We start from the raw sequence: 22,019 nt of genomic DNA on the forward strand, positions 1-22,019 counted from the left end.
GGAATGTAAATACCTCCAAGACACAGAATATAATAATGAGGGGTGGGAGGGGGAGACACTTGCACAGATGCCACTGAAGCTGTTGCCAGAGGTACAGAAGAGAAGTTGTTATGCCATTATCACATATGTATATATGGAAAAGGGAAGGACCATTGAAAGACAGGACAGAATTATAAGTTGTATAGCCCAGACAGGTAGTCACTAGGTTGCCCCAGGAATCAGGAAACAGATAGAAAACAGGATAGAAAAAGCTGAAGCCCTTCCACCATTGTTAGACTACAGCCCCCCTTGCAGCCAGCTGCCAAGCAATAAAGGGATATGATTGAAGACCATAAACTGGATTTGAATATGAAAGGGGCACAGAATTTAAACTGGGTCACACAAACATATTCATAACGATTCAATGCTTCTATAAAATAAAATCAGCTGCGTGTCATTTCCTAGCCAATATGCCTGCATTGCCCGGAGGCCCCCGTCTCTTGCAGAATAGGAGAAGACACCAGGCGTAGAACAGTTTACAGCAGTTGTGGTTTCTGTGAGAAATCCCCTCGTGCCCCCCTTCACAGCCTCTCTAGTTCCGTCTAATCGATACATTCCATGTACAGCCGCAGCATCTGCACCGTGTGAGTCAATAAGTGTCTGCTGTACGCTGGGTGATGCAGTATCTCTGTGCTCCATCACCTGCAACACTCACTGGCTATGGTTGCTAAGGAAACGGCCGCATGGCAACCGGCTGAGAGCCTGGGGGCCGTCTGCTGCTGCTACTGCCGAGCCTGCTCTCATTCTCCAGAAAAGCTTCTCTCACTAGATGGTGTGCGAGCCACCCGAGAATAGAATCGACTCCTCCACTCCTCCTCCTGAAGGTTCGTAGGGAAGTCTCAGAGAGAGAGAAAGAGAGAGGCTTTGCCGTGCCAGGGATCCCAGGCTGTGAGCTGACAGGGGCAGCCCCAGCAGTGATGGACATGATGATGTTGGTGCAGGGTGCTGCATGTTGCTCAAACCAGTGGCTGGCCGCTGTCATCCTGAGCCTCTGCTGCCTGCTGCCCTCCTGCCTTCCAGCTGGACAGAGCATGGACTTCCCATGGCCAGCAGTGGACAATATGGTCGTCAGACAAGGAGAGACAGCGATGCTTAGGTAGGATCTCTATGTTTGCTTAGCCTGAGCCTACAGTGTAGCTGCTGATACTTTTTGTTATCTTTTGTGTTCATATTGTTATCAAACCTATAGCTGCATTGATTACCACAAATCCAGTTGTCATGTTCTCTGTTGCTTCCCTGTTAGAGCATGAACCTTGATTTATAAAAAAAAAAAACATGTTTATTTGCCTTTAAATGATTAATATGACTGCGTTCAACACATTGCAACTACTTTTAGTGCTGTTGGGCCAGTGGCTGCATTATGTTTGTCAATGGATCTGTCTGTGTACGGAGATAGGGGGAGCTTTAAGCAAGAGGAACAATAATGTTCCTTTTGGGGGCCACAGGGGGGACCTAGTGTAACTTGTGTAACTGTAGCTCTGATTCGCAGGGTGTTCTTTCAGCTGGCCATGGGGGGGACACTTCTGGCCCAAGGGGGGGGTAGAATAAATGGGCCAGTTATTAATGCCGGAGGCAGACAAAGCCATGTTTATATGAACACACCTGTGTCCTATTTCGTTAATTGCATGGATTGCAGCTCTGCAAGGCAGTGGAGGGGTTAAGGGGGCATGGTGGAGAGTTGAAAACAACTGCAGTAAATTAAGTCCAACTGCTTTGCATTTTAGACGGACTTGCTTAAAAAAATCCACAAAGTAAACAATGCAGGGATGGCACAGTGCTTCTTTTTCACTAATGGTTCAGAGATGGAGTTTTAAAGACCGTTTTGGTGTTAACGCCTCTGATCAGCTCTTAGCCAGAGACAGTGATCACTTTGCCAGCAGATGTCATTAAGCAGCCCTGTTTACTTCATCTACATAAACCGAATTCCAACACTCATGGCTCTCTGGTTACCCCTTGGAACAAAGTCAGCTTTAGTAAGGAGCTTGCCTTTTGGGTGACTATTCTATATGCGTGCTTTGTATATATCAGAGAAATCATAAAATACTCAGTAAAATATTTCTTGCCTTACCCTAGAACAAGGATAATAATAATTAATATTATCATGTATAGGTAGTGTAGTGCTAACATACATATTAACATACACATTACAGAACATACAAACACGGAGGAGGTAAAAAGAGTGAACAAATCCGTATAATATCCACTCTCGTAAATTCATCTTTCATGGAAAATCCAGATTATGGATGGCTTTTTTTATTGTGATCAGCTCTTTATAGCATGCTATTATCATTCAGTTGCGAGATTTAATAGAGTACATAAGATTATACCTAGAGTCATTAGTGAGCCAGTGCGTTCTCTCTGATAAGCCAAATTCTTTCCAACAAATACAGACAGTACAGTGGGAAAACACACACAGATATAAACACATAGGAAATCATGCATATCTTTCTATAAAACGCAAATGCATATATTTATCCATTGAACTGTTATAGTTATCAGACACAAAGGTACTGTGTTTTTACTTAACTGCTCACCTCACTGTGACTAATGATAAGCTATGATCTATCCAACCAGGGGAAAGCCATTTGTATGTTTGAACCCTGTATAAGGTTTAAGTGGAGGGAATAGAATGATTTGCTGATAATATCTCCAATCATGTTCAAGTCCTCCCTAGTATATGTTGCCTATATTTACATACCCACAAAGTTTTCTGCTGAGAAAGTGATGTATGGACACAGTAAGGAAAGGGTTATGTGTAATGACCTTTCTCTGCAAAAGCAGACCTAACCCTTCTTTGTGAGTCATTAGTAGACGGAGATTATAGGCTAAATCCAGCTTCTGTCATCTCTTAATGAATCGTGCTCACATATGGTCCCAGAGTCTATTCAATCAATATTTGCAGGATGCTCCTGAGCCCACTATTCCTTATCACCAGTCACTGTTTTTTTTTCTGGAAAATAAAATGGTTAAAACCACTTCCTTTCTACAGTTCCAGCCACTGTTTCACTTTAATAACAGTCCTATATATATTTACTCATTTCCTGCACCTCTAAATCAAAATCATTTTAGCCAAAAAAGCAATGTGATTAGTGTTCTATGTGCCGGTAGGAAGTGCAGTTTTTGTTTTTATTCTAAGGAACTGGGTGCAGACTCCAATGTGCATGGTGATACCTAGGTATTTGTAGTACACATATCTGCAATAATGGATCTATTAGTATCTGTTTTGCATTCATTTTAGTCATATCAAATTACCATGGTTGGATGGGATTACAGTCCAGCAATTTTTTTAAAAATGTAGCACTGAAAGCAGATGCAGCATCATATTTCATCTGATTGTTCAATCCTTCCTCAGCACAAGAATAAAATTAGAAAATAAACACAAAGAACCAAAGCGGAGATACAGTATGGGAAACCTTCCCCAGCATGTTCACCATATTACAGTACTCTGCTAGTGTCTATATGGTAACTATGAATCAACATAGCACAAAGCAATGCCAAATTCCCAAGGGAAAACGAAGATATGGAAATGATATTTGTACAACAAAATGGATTTCCTATATACAGTCATTAAGAAGGCATTTCTGTAATTTGAATTGCTGTCAGTTTGATCTTTATTGTTCTGCAGTACAATGCTCACTTTTTTTATTGTTACATACAGGCTGCTCTTACAGAAGGATAAGCAGAGAGCAAATACAGTGTAACCCTTTTCCCATAGCTACATGTTGCATAGTCTACTGGAAGATAAAGTGTTAATGCTTGTCTGGTTATTGATTCCCATGGATGCTGGCTAAACTTCCCACTTGCATGTTTTGTATAGTGATCTTGGACATTGTAGGAATTAATCAGATTGACAGAAGCTTAGGGATACATTTACCATATTTACAGAGAAATTTGCTATGAATATGTGCAGTTCTCCTCTCTCCCTGAGCCTCTTTCTGCATGTTCCAAGGGCTGTTGCTTTTTTTTTTTTTTTCCTCCTTTTTTAGTCTGGGATCCTAGGAACATTTCATCATATACCAAGCAATTAGCATCCACAACACTCTCAGATCAGAGAAATTTCACACTCCCTGTTTGACGCAAGTACAATTACAGTATTTTGATGCCAATTAGAAGACACTGCAAATACCGTACAAATACTGTACAATTACAGTATTTTGATACCAATTAGAAGACATTGCATTGCTGTGTTTAAGGGGTTGTTCTTCAAAGTCTAAAATTTACGAAACCACGAACAATGCTCTCAAATAATAGAGAATCCATTTTCCATAAAAAAGGTAGAAACGTCATTACAATAGCTACTTGTTATTCATTATAAATTAGTCCTTCTCTTGCATCTCTGATCAGTTTTCTGAAGGCATGTGTGTGGGCAATTTTGAACCTGTCACACTGAGAACTTCCGTCCCCACACAATACACATTCCTGCCCTGTGCCACACAACCATGCAACCAATCATTGATATATCATTCTGCAAAACAGGAAGGAGTGACCTTGTACTCCCTTCCTGCTCTCATTCACTTCCTCCCTAGGCTATGCATTAATAGCCTGCTATAGGTTTGCAGCTTTTTTTGGCAAAGCATACTGGTCTTCCTATATATTTAATCTTTCTTCCCTATTAATAACTTTGTTGTCATGCATATTTTTTACTGCTCAGCATGCCTACAGTAAGCACTGAAATTGCTTTAAAGAAAAAGGAAAGGCATGGTACACCAAATGTTAGGCACCCCCAAGTGATTGTACTGACTTACCTGAAACCCTGTGCCAGTGCTCCTATCAGCAGAAATCTGCACCGGCCCGGGGTTATGCCAGTGAGCACCATGGAGCAATCTACTGCCGTCTTTTTCTTTCTTCGAATTTCCCTGGGCAAACACATGCACAGTTGAAGGAAAAAGCCGACTTTTTCATTAAAGTTCGGCTTTTCATTCTACTGCACATGCGCAGCCACGTGAAGAAGGAGGAAGACAGAAGAAGATCGATCCGTGGTGCTCAATGGTATAACCCCGGACCGGTGCAGTTTTCTGCTGATAGGAGCACTGGCCTGGGATTTCAGGTAAGACAGTACAATCACTTGGGGGGTGCCTAACAGTGTACAATGCCTTTCCTTTAACTATCCACTCTCTCGCTATCTGTATTGCTTGGCAAGCTGTTCCAGCGTTCTGTGTTGTTGCTGTCTTGGAGATTTCTGATTTGTATAGTTCAAAAACTCTAAGCAGTAAACTAACACATTTCAAAAGCACAGTTTCAGAAAACTGCATACTTCAGATTTCAAGGCCAAAAATTCCACCAACAGTAGTTTTACCTCAAGAAACCATTAGTGACGGGCGAATTTGTTTACCGAAAAATTAGCAAAACACATTGAAGTCAATGGGCGTCAAAATAATTTTGATGCGCGTCAATTTCCACGCTCGCGACATTTGTTATCCGCATGCCTATTTTGTCCAAATGCATTAAAGCCAATGGGCGTCCAAATAATTTTGACGCATCACAATTTTTATTGACGCGACCCCAAATTTATTCGCTGGCTACGAATTGTGGAAATTTGACGCATTTTCACGAATTTATTTGCTGGCGACGAATCACGGAAATTCAGCGAAAATTCGTGCCTGGCGAATTTATTCGTCCATCACTAGAAACCATATATTTTCACCCCAATATAACCCTATGATCTTTCACACGGGCCCTCTGCCCAGGCAGAATGTGCTTCAAGTGCAGCTCTAGCTGCTAAAACACATTACACTGTCAAAAAATGAACGAGATAAGTTCTTTGCACTTTGTGCCTTTGCCTGTCAGCATGTAACATGTTTGCCAGGCAAATGGTTAAAGGTATTGTTTACCATAAAAACTTTTGGTATGGTGCAAAAAATTATAATTAGCATTCTTGCATTTGTTTTGGTATTTTATTTATTTAGCATTTTGTTCAGCAGCTCTCTAGTTTGAGATTTCAAGTTTCTAGGGTCCACTTTGGAAACTGGACTGAAAAAAGGAATAGACTGTTAAGTAATAAATAGTTACAAAAAAATTGAAGCCTCACAGGGCAATAATTGTTGAATGTCAACTGAAAAATTTCTTAGGAAATTTGCTAACATACTAGAAGTTTATGTAAAGGTGAACTACCCCTTTGATTTGTGCTAGTGGGATAATGGTATATTCTTCAGTATTGGAATCTATTTTATTGTATACTGCTTGGAATTGTTACTTGACATCAGTGCTGCTGGGTTATACTGTATGTGAAGGCTGGGTCTAGTGCCATGTAAAATGGAGGCACAGACTGGTTCAGGCCCGCCTTTGTATACTATACTTTTCAAGTTCACATAGCCATTCTTTCATTTACCTCCATGTCAGCACAAGCCCATGCATGCACTCTAATGAATTGCACCCCTAAATTACTTAAAGGAAAACTAAATCCTAGAAATCAATATGGCTAGAAATGCCATATTTTATACACTGAACTTATTGAACCAGTCTAAATGTTCAGCATCTTTATAGTAGTAATTATCTAGGCCTCCAAAGTTGGCACAGACCATATGCAGGGGATCAGCAGAAATGAAGATGGGGAGCTAAAGGGGCATCTTTGGAGACACAGATCTTTACTGCTGAAGGGCTGTGATTCCCTTGGGCTGATATAGAAGCCCAAAACATAATGTACAGGTAAGGGGCCTGTTATCCAAAATTCCTGGGACCTGGGCTTTTCCAGATAACGGATCTTTCAGTAATTTGGATCTTCATACCTTGTCTATTGGAAAATGGCGTAAATGTTAAATAAACGGAATAGACTGGTTTTGCTTCCAATAAGGATTAATTATATCTTTGTTTGGATACAAGGTACTGTTTTATTATTACAGAGAAAAGGGAAATTAGATTATTTGGATAAAATGGAGTCTATGGGAGATGGCCTTTCAGTAATTTGTAGCTTTCTGGATAACGGGTTTCCGGATAAAGAATCCCTTCCCTGTACAACATACCTGCCCTACTTCTTTAGTTAAGCTTAAGTTCTCCTTTAAAGGTGTTGTCAATATTTAAGTTAACGTTTACAGCTTCAAATACAGGCTACAACTGTATTGCTATATCATTATTACTTTTTTGCTTTCAAACCAGGCCTCTTTTATTTATAGAACTGCCTGGTTGCTAGGGTCATTTAGAGCCTAGAAATCAGATAGCAGCTGAAATTCCAAACTGGAGAGCTGCTAGACATAAAACTAAATAATCAAAAACCCTACAGGTAATAAAAATAAAAACCAATTGCAAATTTTCTCAGAATATCATTCTCTACGTCATACAAAAAGTTAAAGGTGGACAACCCCTTTAAGACATCAGCCGTCTTTCTATCAGGTCTCAGCATATGGACATATCTGGAATATCAGCTTTACAGAGTGACAATCATTTTTCATAGGGCAACAGAGGACATTGCTGGAAACAGTATGTATGTGCACTGCTGTGCCAAGAATATTTGAGTTCCATCACCTTATAGATTGCATGAATCACTTTCATGTAATATTTTCCCTAAGCATCGCCCGTGCCCCTTCCTTACGGTGGCCATACACATTGTTTAGCGATTTTTCCAAACGAGTGGATCTCTCTCTCCGATATACCCACTTTGAGAGCGCTATATAAATAAATGATGATGATGATGTGCGATAGGCTGATTCGATTGTGGGCCCTAGGGCTAGGAAGCCCATCGGAGGGCCACATATACGGGCCAATAAGCTGCTGACTTGTCTGTTGGTAGCTTTTATTGGCCCGTATATGGCCACCTTTACAGCATCACCCACCACAGCCTAAACATATAAAGTTTTTCTTCAGCACACCTGGACCTCAAGTTCCCCCAGCATTGGCTGCAACACTCCTAGCCCCCTCCCCTGTCTTCTATAATTTTCTCTCTTTAACCTTCTGGACTGAAATGCACCCATTTTTAAAACAAACTGCTCAAATTCACTGCTTTTTTAGAGATCAAGGCTTCCTGTAAAGAATCAGTAAGTAATCCTACTCTCGCGAGATTTCCACTCTCTGCAGCCCTTAGAACCAGTGAGTGGGAGAAAAAGAGTACAGGGAAGCACCAAGGAACTGAGCTTTATCTGATCCAGCCTTAGATAAGAAGCAAAGAGCAGCAGCTAAGCAGCTACTAGGTAATTAACTGCTAAAAGCTGCTGCTCTTTGCTTTGTTTAGTAAAGGTAACTTGTTACTGCAGTCCCTTTGCCTTTTGGATGCATTTTCTAGATTAACCCTTCAGTAAGTCAGTGCTTTCTTAATTTTTTTTATGGAAATTGACTGTTTTATTGCCATACACAGAAATACCAAAAGTAGCAGTACAAGTGGAATAACATCAAGCTTAATGAGAGTTGCTGCAGCAGAAAACATGAATTCACAGGCTGGAGAGTATAGTAGAACTGTATGTCTCAACCAGAAGTTTACTTCAAAAATGTAATGATATTCTATGGCAAAGCTGTATGTTTGTCTCTGCCCAGTCCACTGCAGGCTGCATCCCTTCAGTGGCGCGCGCACACACACCCCACCTTCTTATTACTCAGGCTGTCCTCCTGCTTTCCCTAAATGTAAGAGTAGCCCTCCTGCACTATACATACTCCCTGCAGCTCATATATGGCCCTAAGCAACCCCCTAAAGTATACTGGTAAAACCCTTGCAGTCCTCTATTGTAATTAGTCAGCCCCTACTTCTGACCTATTACAACAGAGGAATGCATTAGTGTTTCGCCCTGCGTTTCCCAGTGGTCAGTTTCAAATCGTTCCACCACAAGGGAGGGCAGGCTCAAACGCAATTAGTTCTTTCTTCCAGGGCTGTCAGTACGAGCTCTTTTCATGAATTATAAAGCACCAACATATTCCGCAGTGCTGTGCAATAAATGGGTGTGCACACTGAATAAAATGGGTGTGCACACTGAGCAAAATTCCTAGCCAGGAGTGGATTTGCAGTGAAAAATTCTATGGTTTGCCATAGTCAAATTTTTTCTAGCAAAACGTTGTTGTGGAAAAAAAAAAAACGCTCACTATCTTCAGTGCATTTTGCATGCAAAAATGCCCACTGAGCATTAAACACTGGCATTATATAGGACCAGCCTATATCAGGACTCTATGATACAACACAACATGATTTGGTTTGGTATAGCCCAAAGAAAGAAAAGAGAGGGGTGCATTTCAATATGTTTCCCCCCCCCCGAGAAGAACTTTTTACAGGATTGGTCATTGAGTCACAATTACTACATATTTTTTCCTCTGATAAGGGCTAATTATATCTCAGTAAGGATCAAGTACACGGTACTGTTTTTTTATTACAGAGAAAATGGAAATCATTGTTAAAAGTGTAACTTATTTAATTAAAGTGCAGGTGGCCTTTCCCATAATTTGGAAATGTATGGTTAACCGGTTTACATTTTTTGAATGTATTTCAAACCAGGAATCAGCACAAAACAGACAAATGAGAGTTTGTTATACACATTAAGAAAGTGTGATTTCTACAATATGTACATGCAGTGGTTTTTGTGCACATGTAGCACATGTTGAATGGAGCTGGATAGCAGATGAGTTTGCAAATACAAAGCTGTGTCTGATGCATTTTGAAGGTTGCAAGATGCCTCCAAGCTACTGTATTTGATACTGGATACACTTTATATACAGGGAATCATTCTTTTATTTGCAGCAAGAGAACATGCTGTTATGCCAGTGTACAATGGTTATGTAGATTTAGTTATTCATTTCTTTCCGCACAGGTCTTTGCTCTTGTAGCTAAGTCACCAGTTTTACACCAATGCATAATACACCTATATTATAATCAAGGTGGCAGAGGTGTCATTTCAAATGTTTCCATATATTATCTTGATGATATTCATGTCTCCTTTACCCCTGATGCTTATATCATTAGCATGTCTGCTGTTTCTTGACTTAGCTGTCTTTTGTCTGGTGCAGCTAGGGACTGATATATTATTCACCATCCTGTGTAGAATACTGGCAGAAATAAGTATGGCCCAAATATTATATGCTACATACAAAATAAATTGTAAGTTCAGGAAGATTCATTTTCAATGGATTGTACTAATGATATGTTAGAGGAGCCTAGGGTGTAACTCACCCTAATCTGCAAAGGTAAGATTTTCTGCAACCTGAACCTGCCCTACCCATGGGTTTCAACCAGTTACCATGTCATTGCAGGAGACCATTAACTTACCAGTATACTTTTGATCTATGAAAAGAAAATCCATTTGGGAGAAGAGCAGTGCCCTGGTCAGATGTATACCCAACATCTCAAACATTGTAAGGCAGTAATGCTTAACCACCTTGCAATGCTGCTGGCCACATGGGCTTTATTTTCCTTAATTTGCCCTGAGCTAACATTCCATAATTTATTTTGAAATTATACACAAAATATATATTTTATAAAATACTTTGAAGATTCAATTGTACAAACAAATTGCTGCTTTATTACTGTCACTTCCTATATTACTTTCACTGTTTTATCTCAAACAGAATTTATGCATTTCATTACCATCTTTCTGATTTCTGCTCTTTTCATTGCTCTATGCAATTTTGATGTTATTATTTGCGCCTTCTGTCCTCCTTGTCTTTTGCTTACTGTCTTCTTTTTTGATACCTATTGCTCAATACTGGAAGACTCCATTTTTCTTATGATTCTATTTTTCATGTTATTTTTCATAAGCAAAAATGGCTGAAATTAGCATTCTGATTAATAGCGTCCCTGTACCCATGGTATGACCTTTCCTTGACAGAGCTAAAATTTTAATTTCAGTATTTGTTAGCATGTACTTATTAACTGCCAACATATTCTACAACACAGTACAATAAAATACAACACCCTGGTTGTTTAAAGCATAAATAAAGCAGCACCAAGATTAGTTTTAAAGATAATCTGCTAGTTGTTTCTTTAGATATTTCCACACACATCAGCCTTTTGCCTCTCCAGTCTCCCTTGACTCCCTTGTGATTGTTTCTGTTGTTACCTACCACCTTCCTAAACTCTTGCATAGTGCTCATCCTTGGACTATGAGTCTTGGTTATTAAATATACATGTTAAATTGGGCATGAAATCATTGAATTTGAAATCATTGGGGGATGAAGAGGGGCTCCTTTCAGGCACTGCCTAGAGGCAAATGAAAGATGATATATGTAGAGCTTAATCAGCATAAGGTTTCTATGCCAGAAAATCAGTACTATAATCCTATGAATTAATCCTGCCAGATTAACTGGCTCTTACTTGGCATTATCAAACCTCTACAATTCTCTCATTGTAAAAGTTTAGTGTGTTAAATTTATAGTAAAATTTGCAGGTCAGCCTAAAGACCTTGTTATAGAAAATAGGGGGGGGGGAAGCAAACATTGTAAGTTGTAAAAGTAGGACTTTTAGTGTTGTTAGAAATATTAAACTTTTATAATTTTAGAATGTTATAATAATAACAGGGACAGAAATGTTTCATTGCTAAAATGGCTAGTTACTGGACAAAAATTAGGTCTGAATAGGCACAGTAACGATACTGCTGCTACATGCATTATTCCAAATATCTGTACCAATTGCTAGGTTTTTATAATTGTTGTCATGCAAAACTGTGTACTGTACAACATAGCTTGGGCATGATTCATTAATTCAGGATAGAAACTTGCATATATTTGGTACATTTTTCACTAGCTGTAGGTGTGTAATTGTGGATATGCAATGTCAATAAAGTTGTTGTTTGGGATTTAGTTAATTCAAGTAGGAAGGTCTGTTGGCACACCACAGAAAGGAATCACTGGAATTACCACATGCTAGAGGCAGATGTAAGCAAGAGGACATGCTGTTATGATAGTGTACAATGGTTATGTAGATTTAGTTATTCATTTCTTTCAGCGCAGGTCTTCTTTGCTCCTGTAGCTAAGTCACCAGTTTTACACCAATGCATAATATAGCTACAGTATATTATACTCAAGATGGCAGAGGTGTCATTTAAAATTTTTCCATATATTATCTTGATGGTATTCATGTCATCTTTACCACTGGTTAACGGGGGTGGCAACTGGCAAAATGCACAATTGCGCTTCTCTGCGATATCGTCTTGGACCCCCTCTACACCAAAAAGGTGAGCACGCAGGGCAGGGGGCAGCAGCATAGGGTTGACACCTTTTCTTTTGGGTGAAAATGGGCAGGGGCGCACTGGTTATGTACATCGGGGATAGGCCAGTGATGTTGGAGGGCATGGTGGGCGATATCAGTGGTGGGACTAATGACGTGGCAATCAGCGATTGGCCGATTACCATGTCATTCACTTCAGGGCAGGACTACACGGCCGATTTCGCGTTGTTGATGCAACGCGACATGACTGTAGGATGCAGACGCTGCACGCTGCATCTGTATCCGACAGTCGTGTTGCATCAACAATGCGACACGATCCGACACTGCCAATACTTACCTTGTTTCCGTCGCATCCGACGTGATGCCTGAGATTTTGCGCAGCGCGTCGGATCACTGTGAAATCGGCCGTGTAGTCCTGCCCTTAATGTCCTGTCCAGATTTTCTAATTTGGAAATCCAGACAAGAACTTTTCACCCAGGCAGTCCTTACAAAAATCTGTCTGGGTTAAATCCAAACAGATGGCAACCTTACAGCAGCAACAAGCCCCCTCAGGCGGCAAGGGGGCCAGTATCGCCCCTGGGTGGGGCTGCATCGCTAGTGCAGACAGAGGAATATTGCTCTTTGCACTAGAAGAGCTTTGTTAGTTTGCAAATACACTTCCATCTAAAGCAAGGTTCTCACTTTGCCTCATGGCAGGAGCGGCCCTGCAGGAAATTAAACTTTTCTGGCAAAATGTAAATCTGCACACAATGCACAATGGCCAAGAGCATGAGTGCAATTACCGTTTACAGTTTTAAATAAAGGCAGGTATATCTGTCATTTTTCTGTCACTTATAATACACACAAATGTCAAATACTTCCAGTTATTCATTTTTATGCAATGTCAGCTTTTATCACCATTTATATTACAAGTGGTGTCATTGTGACAGTTACAATATTGTGTGAAATCCCCCTCTTGAAAATAGACACTGGTGTGAATTTAGTAAAGGCAATATCTAGTAGATATCAAATAAAAAGGCAGAGCGTAAGTGGGAAGAGCACATGTCAATTTTACAGGTTGAGTAACTCGTGCTAATTACTTGGTGATCAAGGTGATTGGCATTGTTAAGGAGTGACCATGACTATAGCTCACTTTTATAAAAGATTTGTACTATATGGAGATTTTTACTCTAGGACTGCACAGAAATATATATTATATATAGTGTGGCTCACTGATTTATAACAGTGTTGTTTTTACATCAATTTATGATCTTATTTGGTAGCTGCAATGCACTAAAAGTTGTTATAGCAATATCAGTTGTTTATTGATTTGGTATACATGAATGCAAAATGAAACAAAATGGCTGTTCTTTAAAATTATATGAAAGCATAATAGTAGTCAGTGTATTCCCTTGGAAAAATTATTTTCAAGCATTAAAGTTCCATATATGTGGCTTAACTCACATGTAATAAGAAAATATAAACAAGAGGAAAACATTTTAAATCAGAGGAATCTAATGTAAAGGGGCAGATTTATCAAGGGTCGAATTTGAAAAACTTTGAAATTCTAATTAAAAAAAAACTGAAATTAAATCTGAACTGTCCTGATTCCCCTGGGCAGATGGTCCTGGGGTTACCATCATGTGCATGGTACCTCTGTACCGCTGCACCCTTCAGACTTTTGTTTACCCATCAGCCACATGGTATTTTAATTATTTGCCACCAGGGGACCCCATGCCCGAGTTGGCCATTGATACATTGTTCCTCCTTCTCACCGTAACCCATTATAGTTCCTCCATTTTTTAACTCACTGTTTTCCCAGGACCATCGCCAACGCTGCGACAATAATCACCTGTAAACTTACATCTTCTTCCGAGACGCCCCTTTCCTGATCATATATCATCTTCGTTACCTATTTGTGCTCTTTGATACTCTGGAAAGAAAGAAAATAAAGGGAGGGAAGTGTGGGACTGCTCCTATGCTCTGTCTTGCCTAAGGAAAAAGAAGTAGGTTTTCCCGCACTCTCTTTTTATCCCCCTAACTCTATACCCCCCCTGCCTAACCTATCCTGTCCCCTAAAACTTTCTTCCACTCCCCCATGCTTTACAGTCTTGCCCTCCTTTTCCTATACAGGCTCACTCATTTCTCAAGCTCAAAATTTGAATTTTTTTAATTCAAATTTTCACTTCGACCTTTGATAAATCTGCCCCATAGTATCATTATGGACCTAGAAATATTACAATAAGCATTCCAAGGAAACCATGAAGTTAAAATAGAAAATGGGTTGCATTTTAAGTATACCTGTATTAAAAAAAAATAGTGATGTGGTATAGAGCATGGGTCATGAAATAAAGGAAATGTTTACTTACCAGAGACACTGGAAAATCAAAAACACTTAAAGATGTGTTTTATAAGGTAAACAGGAACAGGAACCTAAAGTACTGATGCTATAGTAGTACAGAAGGCTTAACTTAAACATATTTCCAGTGGCTGGTACAAGACATTGTACAAATTGTATACATTCATGTCATGTTTACAAAGCTCTAAGCCTCATGAAATATACCCTTGAGCACAACATTTTTTTGAGCCATCATTGCCAATCTGATTTTGGTACAGATGGATGGGGAAAACCAGACTAAATTCTAATATTTATAAAGAGTTTATTTGCTGTCATAAGTTTGTAAATTTGTTAAAATTAAAATAGTAGAACATTCCTTATTTTTTTGTCATTTTGTAATGGGTTAGTAATTTGGCCCATGGATAAAATCTAATGACATCCTATAACATGATATTCTGTATGATTTACTGTATAAGAGTAAAGAAACATAAAGGGGAAGGACCACGTGATAATGCAAAATTATTACAATACAATACAGACATTATTTATTTAAAACAGTAAAAGCTCTGCTTAAAGGGGACCTGTAGCCCAAAGCAAAAATCCCACTTTCATTTCTATCATCTTAGTTGAGTAAACTAAACTTTACTTACACTATATTTATTATTAAAATTGTATCTCCTTCAGTCTTGGAATTACACAATCACAGCAGGCAGGCAGGAGCCATTTTGTTGACACTGTTATTAAGACCAATCGTGTATCACCCCAATATCTTGTTTATGCACCAGAATGGGGAACCTAATGCCCATGTGCAGTGCCCTACATAATAGAGCCTTATGAGGGAAGGGCAAATGTGAGGAGAGCAGTGACATGTAGGAAGTGCTGAATGGAAAGTGAAAGTAATTGACAGCCCCACCTCTATGCCTCAGGAATAGAGGCAGGGGCAGATAATATTTGATTGACAGCTCAGCTATTTTAACACTTTTATAACATGTATGGATGTTTTAATGATAAAAAAAATTTGTGTTTCATGTTTAATTTGCAAAGGACTTTCATTATGCATCTTTTTATGTGAAAGTGACAGGTCCACTTTAATTAGAATTTCCTTTTATGATATTTTTATACAGTATTACACTCCCTGCCATCATGTAATATACACTTTATATACATTTCATATAAAACTAAATTGAATGATCCCCAGACTTCTGAATAGATAATCTCAGGTCTCTCACTTACAATAATAAAAAACACAATGGATATGTGTGTAAATACTGCAGGACAAAAATGACGAATTTCAGTGTCACTTTCATATACAGCACCTTTCTTTGTAAAACATGGTATATTCAGTAAGATTCAGTAAAAACTGAACTTGAATAGAAGCCAGTTTAGCTAGTAAAAGTTCTTATGCTGACTATGCTGATTTCTACTTGCTTATTAGACTCCCCTAGCTTTATTCCCGCACACTTAAATTATTTTGACATAAATTCTAGTGTAACTCTGGCAAATGCATTGCAAACTTTTACATATGGACTATCAAATGCAAATTCAATTGCAGAGCAATGCCATGATTTCAGAATATTTGTTCCTAATGGACCTAAAATGTTGTGTTATTTTATAATATACCAATATTTATTCTATTTCATGTATATAATGTATACAATGCTATAGTTTCAGCTGTAAAACCAGGTCCACACTTTCTTCCAAGCTATCCAAACTGCATCCCTATACAAACTGCTCCTTTTATTCCTTTTTTATCCACTCAAAACAAAAAAAATGGAATGTATAGATGGCAGATATGAATTACTGGTGTATTATTCTTTATTATGTTTATAAGAATATGGAAGGAACATCTATTATCAAAGTTGAAAGGTTTTAGAGCACTACTACAAACTCTATGATGCATATATTTTCTAAAAACCTCTTTAAAGAGTAACAGTTCTGTCTGTGAAAAGCAATTGCTTCCCAAGGATATAGTTATATAAATAAGTATATTTAATCTGATATACATATGTGCATATGTATTCCTGGTTATGAGGATTCATTTATAAAATAGATAATTCAATCAAAATATACTTTTATTAACAAAAGCTACTGACACACATCTACAGTAATAATAAATACAAAACAACAACGAATTTACATAAAATATATAATATAATATGTAATAGCATGCATGTCTAGCTGCACACAGAGCTGTCCTTGGAGGGGTGTTGGTTAGGGAAGACAATTGCCTGTGTGTGCAAATTCTGTATTACCGCATTAGGCAACACACAATACAATGCAATGATACAATGGGTATTTCTGGAATCTTTGGCTCAGATCCAGCCAGGGCACTATTTGCAGAAGAGTTTGTATGTTAATGCCATGTTTGCATAGTTTTCCCTCTTGGTTCTTCAGTTTCTTCCAAAAACTTACAGTCAGGTTAATTAACTCCTGATGAAATCTATAGTGTGACAAGGAGCTTAGATTGTAAGCTTTATTGGGGCAGAGATTGATGTGACTGATGTATTACCTCTGTTAAGTAATGCTAAATGTGTTGGTGCTATATCAATCAAAAACAATAATACTACTCAAAGAGATCAAAACTTCACACCAAATATCTCCTTAGCCTAGCTGCTACATGCCCTACCCTCGGAAATTCCAAACCACTGCCAAACTAATCCACTGATCCACACCACAATTGAAGCATGGCAAAAAATCAGAACCAAATTATTCGGTACATACAAACTATCACTATTTCTGCCCCTATTAAGCAGTAATCGCTTCAAGATGCTAAAGCAGACCCCCGTTTCAAACTATGGCACTCCAAAGGCTTAACCATGACTCCTTAACCCCAACGCACTATATAAATTCCCAGAACTACAATCCAAATATGGCATCCCTAACAGCCATATCTTTGCATATCTGCAAGTCAAAAGCTATGCAGAGCTAGTCAGGGTATAAAAACACAATTAACAAATAATCCATTGGATGTCTTAATAAAGGCAAATAAGGGACAGCTTCTCACAACTTCTGGAGTATATGCTATCATTAGACCAAATATAGACTACAATTTACGTACAGAGGGAATATCGAGATGGCCAAATGTCATACCAAATACCACAATAACCCAAATTACAACAGCATGTATGAAGCACACAAAAGCTTTATTAGCAGTATACTTCCAAGACATGGCCCTTAGACTCTTCCATAGAGCATGTGTGTCACCCAAAATAGCACACAAAAACGACCTAACACAGTCACCCAAATGTGCAAAGTGCAATCACGCTGACGCCGCTTTAGAACATGCACTGTGGTCGTACTAAATTAAATGCTCTATGGAGTAAGGTTCTATCACATATCGCAAGTTGGTGCAAAATCACAATAACACGGATAATCCCACAAATACTGTTGGGATTATATCCCACACCCACTGACAACACCATCAAAGTTAATGTCAGAATCGCAGATATAATGGTACTAACCACAGTTAAGACCATCTTGGAATATTGGACTAACACACAACCACCTCCAAAACAATTATGGGAACGCAAATTACTGTACACAATGTAACTCCAATGGGTCTTGGCATTGCAAGACAAGGAACTCAAAAGCTCACTTTTCTTTGATATTTGGAGCAAATACCTAGACACATTGGAAGGACAAAAACAACAAAAATTAATAGCCCCCTTTCTTTCTATTCTGTTTCGTACTCCCCATCAGTCTATTTTCAAATTTTATTGTGTTAAACTGATATAAAGAAACCTTGTTAAAAGTGACTGATGTTGATCAACAAACTCATGGAACAAAGATATTTGTATACTCATTTTGTCAGAACAAGCATACAGTACAATGTACGGTTTCTCCATTTTAAATTATGTTATTTACCTTTTGAAAATACAATAAAAAGTTTGAAAAAACCCCAAAAAAAAACAAAAAAAAAACAAAACAATAATGCTTTTGATCCCCCAGCATCACAAACATAAAGGTGCCCTTGTTGCAACCATAGTTGGAGGTTAGAGATAAACAGTAAGAACAATGCATCCTGTAGACATCCTTCTCTATACAACTTTTATTTTTCCTTTCCCATTCTTTAAGAATACCATTGTGATATATGTAATTTTCAGTAAATGAAATTGCCAGACATTTCTAAGCCATCGTTAACAACTCTGTACCTCATATTTATCAAAAAGTTGTGGCTGGTTTCTGTTTGTAAATAATGTATTAAAATGTTTCAAAACTTCACAAGTAAAAAATGTCCCCAATGGTTAGAATGTAAAGAAATAAATATGAAGGCTAAAAAATGATGGAGATATTTAGGCACAGTTACTTCTAAAGAGCAAACTAAATATCGGTTCACATGTATTGTAGGTCCATTTGAAATTTACATTTTATTTCTCTTCTGTAATATTTACATACCCTTCCTGCCTCAAGGAACCAATTCACAATTGTTATGACTTCTACAAACATTAACTAACAATTTATATGGCTCCTGCTGATATGTATTTGCAGTGCCTCTTGTTTTTAGGTTTAGAATATCTAATTTCATGAGAAGTATAGCATACACTGACCATACTAAAAATCTGTAGCTTTCAGCAGGTGGTTTCAAATATTTATTGTGCCCATTCAATGAAAAAGATATTAACTAGTTTTTAAGTATTTAGTAATTTCGGAACAATACATAGGAAAACAATAAATTCTAAAGGGAAGCACCATACAGCTTTCAAAAATACTTACAGAGTTATAATGCACAGTGGGGGTTATATTGTCTCATTCTGCAGCACTGTAGGTCAAGAGCCATTTTATCACTAAATTAAAAAATGTGAACAGAGTGCATGTCATTTTATACTTTTATTTCATTTGTGGTTGCTTGAATTTAAAGCAAAGTAGTTATTTTCAGAATCCAACATGTATTTCCTAAAGTTATATTGTGATTTGTGTTGGTAAGTATGCCTTTTAATCATTACACGCATAATTCACTAGTATACCTTCTATTTTTTATATACAGGAAAACCTCAGTTTTACATCGCCTAATTTTGAGTTTTTCTGCATTTACACTTTTTTGGGTGGTCTCACCAATATATAATGCATAATAAATATATTCCCTGATCTTATAGTTTCCCAGATTTCACATTATTTTTTCTGGTCCTGTAAAAAAGTAAAATGGAGGTACTGTTGTAATTTATTCTTGTAATTTGCAATTATCAATAATAAAATGTACTTCTATATGCTTGCAAATGCATTACAGTGCCAACATATTGTTTCATTGTAACATTTTATACAGTTGTATGGCATTCTTGAAATACCCCTGCAGTTAAATTGTACTTTTGACAATATCTTGCTAATGCGTATCTCCCTATTGTGTTTTTTTACGTGCTCTTCAGAGGCCCCCAGTAAGCTTGTTATGCATAGCTCCTCAGTATCATTTCAGCTGACTTGCCACCTAGTATGTGTGCATTTGCAGTGAACAACCGCTTGGTATTTTCTACACACTGTACTTACCCCTCTAATATGAAGAGCAGCCTAACCCCTTAATATACTTTACTAACTTATATGAAGAAGGGCCAGTTCAACCACCACCTCCTATGGAACTGCTGCAGTATATGTTTCCCCTCTCGATTCCCATCTTCCCCTCTTAATCTTTCACTTAGCATCTTTCTCACTTTAATTCACATCAACGTTCAATCTGGGGCCACAGAGAAGAATAAAGCTTGTGGCTTTATATATTATACCTTTCCTTTTACATTTACTTACTCATAGTGAAGAGCAAAATATAACTTAGAATTCATCCGTACTGTCATAACAATTAATGGGGAACATCTGACGCAGACAATGTAGGCAGTGATGCGGTTGTTTATCTGGGCACATGCAGATCCCCAAAACAGCAATCCAAAGATGTAGCCTTTTTCAGTCCTTTTTATATTGGCTTAGTCCCAGGTCTGCACCAATGTATGGTCATAATGTATAACTAGAAATGTCTTATTTGCCATTCCTCGACCCAGTGTGAAGCAACTGTGCATTAAACTTCAATGAATGAGGACTATTACTTGGTGTGTACAACCCCCCATATCCCCTACAGTATGTCTTACTATTACACTACTCTGTATCAACTTGTACCTAATGCTTGACTCCATGTAACTTATATGGGTTGTTTTGTTTTAAATGTTTGAAAAACAAGAAGAAATGTCTTATTACTAGAAAGCTCTTCCTGGGGTGTGTGTGTATATATATATATATATATATATATATATATATATATATATATATATATATATATATATATATATATATATATATATATATATATATATATATATATATATATATATATATATATATATATATATATATATATATATATATATATATTGTAGGATATGGGCTTCAAAAGGGCCTAATATTGTGTGTATTTTACCAGCATTAGGCTGGTGAAGTATAAATGCCAGGAAAAAGTCTGTGTGGCTGCAACAAAAAATGCTGTTAATTCTATTCTGGCTTAGGAAAAGATGGATAGTGGGTCCTTTGAGTGAATGGAAGAGAGCAGGGTGGGCTTCCATTCTTTGATTCAGTAAGGGTTTTCAGCTGCCAAGCTAGAGGCAATAACTAATTAAGCTACAGGTGAGCTGTAGTTAAAAGGAGGTGTGGAGCAACACCTCAGGGCTTCGTCCCCTGGATATCTCCTGGAGCTGGAGGAGGGTGAGAGGCCATGTGAGGATCTTTTTGAGTTAAGGAAGGTGCCTGTGTATAGCTGGGAAGGAGAGTGATTCCCTGCTGACCTGTGTTGGAGAGAGCTCTAAAAAGACTGGAGAGGAAAAGAGAAACCCCTCCCAGGAGACAAGTGTGTCTTGAGTGTGCCCAGAGAGGATTCTGGGATTTGTGGTCCACCAAAAGCCAGTGAGGGCTAAGGAAACCGTGAGTTACAGTTAACACCCGTGAGGGTGTGAATTGGGACTGTTAATGCTTATGTGAAGCTAATGTTATCCCCAATGTGAAGCCAGTGGGCTGAAGATTTGTGTTTGTGCCAAATAAAAGTCAGCAAAGCTGCATTTAAACTTAAAGGCGGTGTCAGTCTCCATTCTCTGTGCTGAAAACTGTGCCGGGGCCTTGGGTTTCGCTACCTGAAGCTCACAATATATATTATACAACTGAAGACTAAACTGTGCTGGGTTGTGTGTAATATATATATATATATATATATATATATATATATATATATATCATATATATATCAAGAAATATTAAAAGATGTTTCCATTGTGGATACCATTAATCCACATTTGAACAATACAGTAAAGTTCATGTAGTAGCTCATTCTTTTCTATAAATATGTAAACATCAGCATTAAAAAGAAATTCAATTATATCACATATAATTACTAGAAAATATACAAAAGTTTTTTCCTTTCTCAATTTTAAATTAAGTCAATTTAAACATCTGGGCATGTGGAAAGTAAAAGTCAAATCTATAATTGACTGCAGTGGAAGGAAACAATCCATTTGGTATCTCAGCTTTAAACACAATATTCATTTTAAATTTATTAAATATTTCTTAAAATGCTCTGCTGAAGTGTTGTTCATTGAAGATATGTTAAATGGAAAATGCAAATTGTGCCCATGT

At 37.9% G+C, this 22,019-nt stretch overlaps 1 protein-coding gene across 4 annotated transcripts in view; it reads left to right on the forward strand.

Moving 5' to 3' along the window:
- Positions 1 to 496: 496 nt before the first annotated feature.
- The window catches only part of negr1.L (neuronal growth regulator 1 L homeolog), a 292,225-nt gene continuing 270,702 nt past the window's right edge, over positions 497 to 22,019 (forward strand). For 2 of the 4 annotated variants that reach the window (XM_018258197.2, XM_041590351.1), the window contains exon 1: positions 498 to 1,135. In XM_018258197.2, coding sequence (XP_018113686.1) covers positions 957 to 1,135 — 179 coding nt within the window. In that variant the 5' untranslated portion in view covers positions 498 to 956. Of the gene's footprint in view, positions 1,136 to 22,019 lie in introns of all 4 variants that reach the window. The other 2 variants (XM_018258196.2, XM_018258198.2) reach the window with 2 other exon arrangements.

Source organism: Xenopus laevis, chromosome 4L (genome assembly GCF_017654675.1).
Source record: "Xenopus laevis strain J_2021 chromosome 4L, Xenopus_laevis_v10.1, whole genome shotgun sequence".
In the NCBI taxonomy this organism is placed as follows: domain Eukaryota; kingdom Metazoa; phylum Chordata; class Amphibia; order Anura; family Pipidae; genus Xenopus; species Xenopus laevis.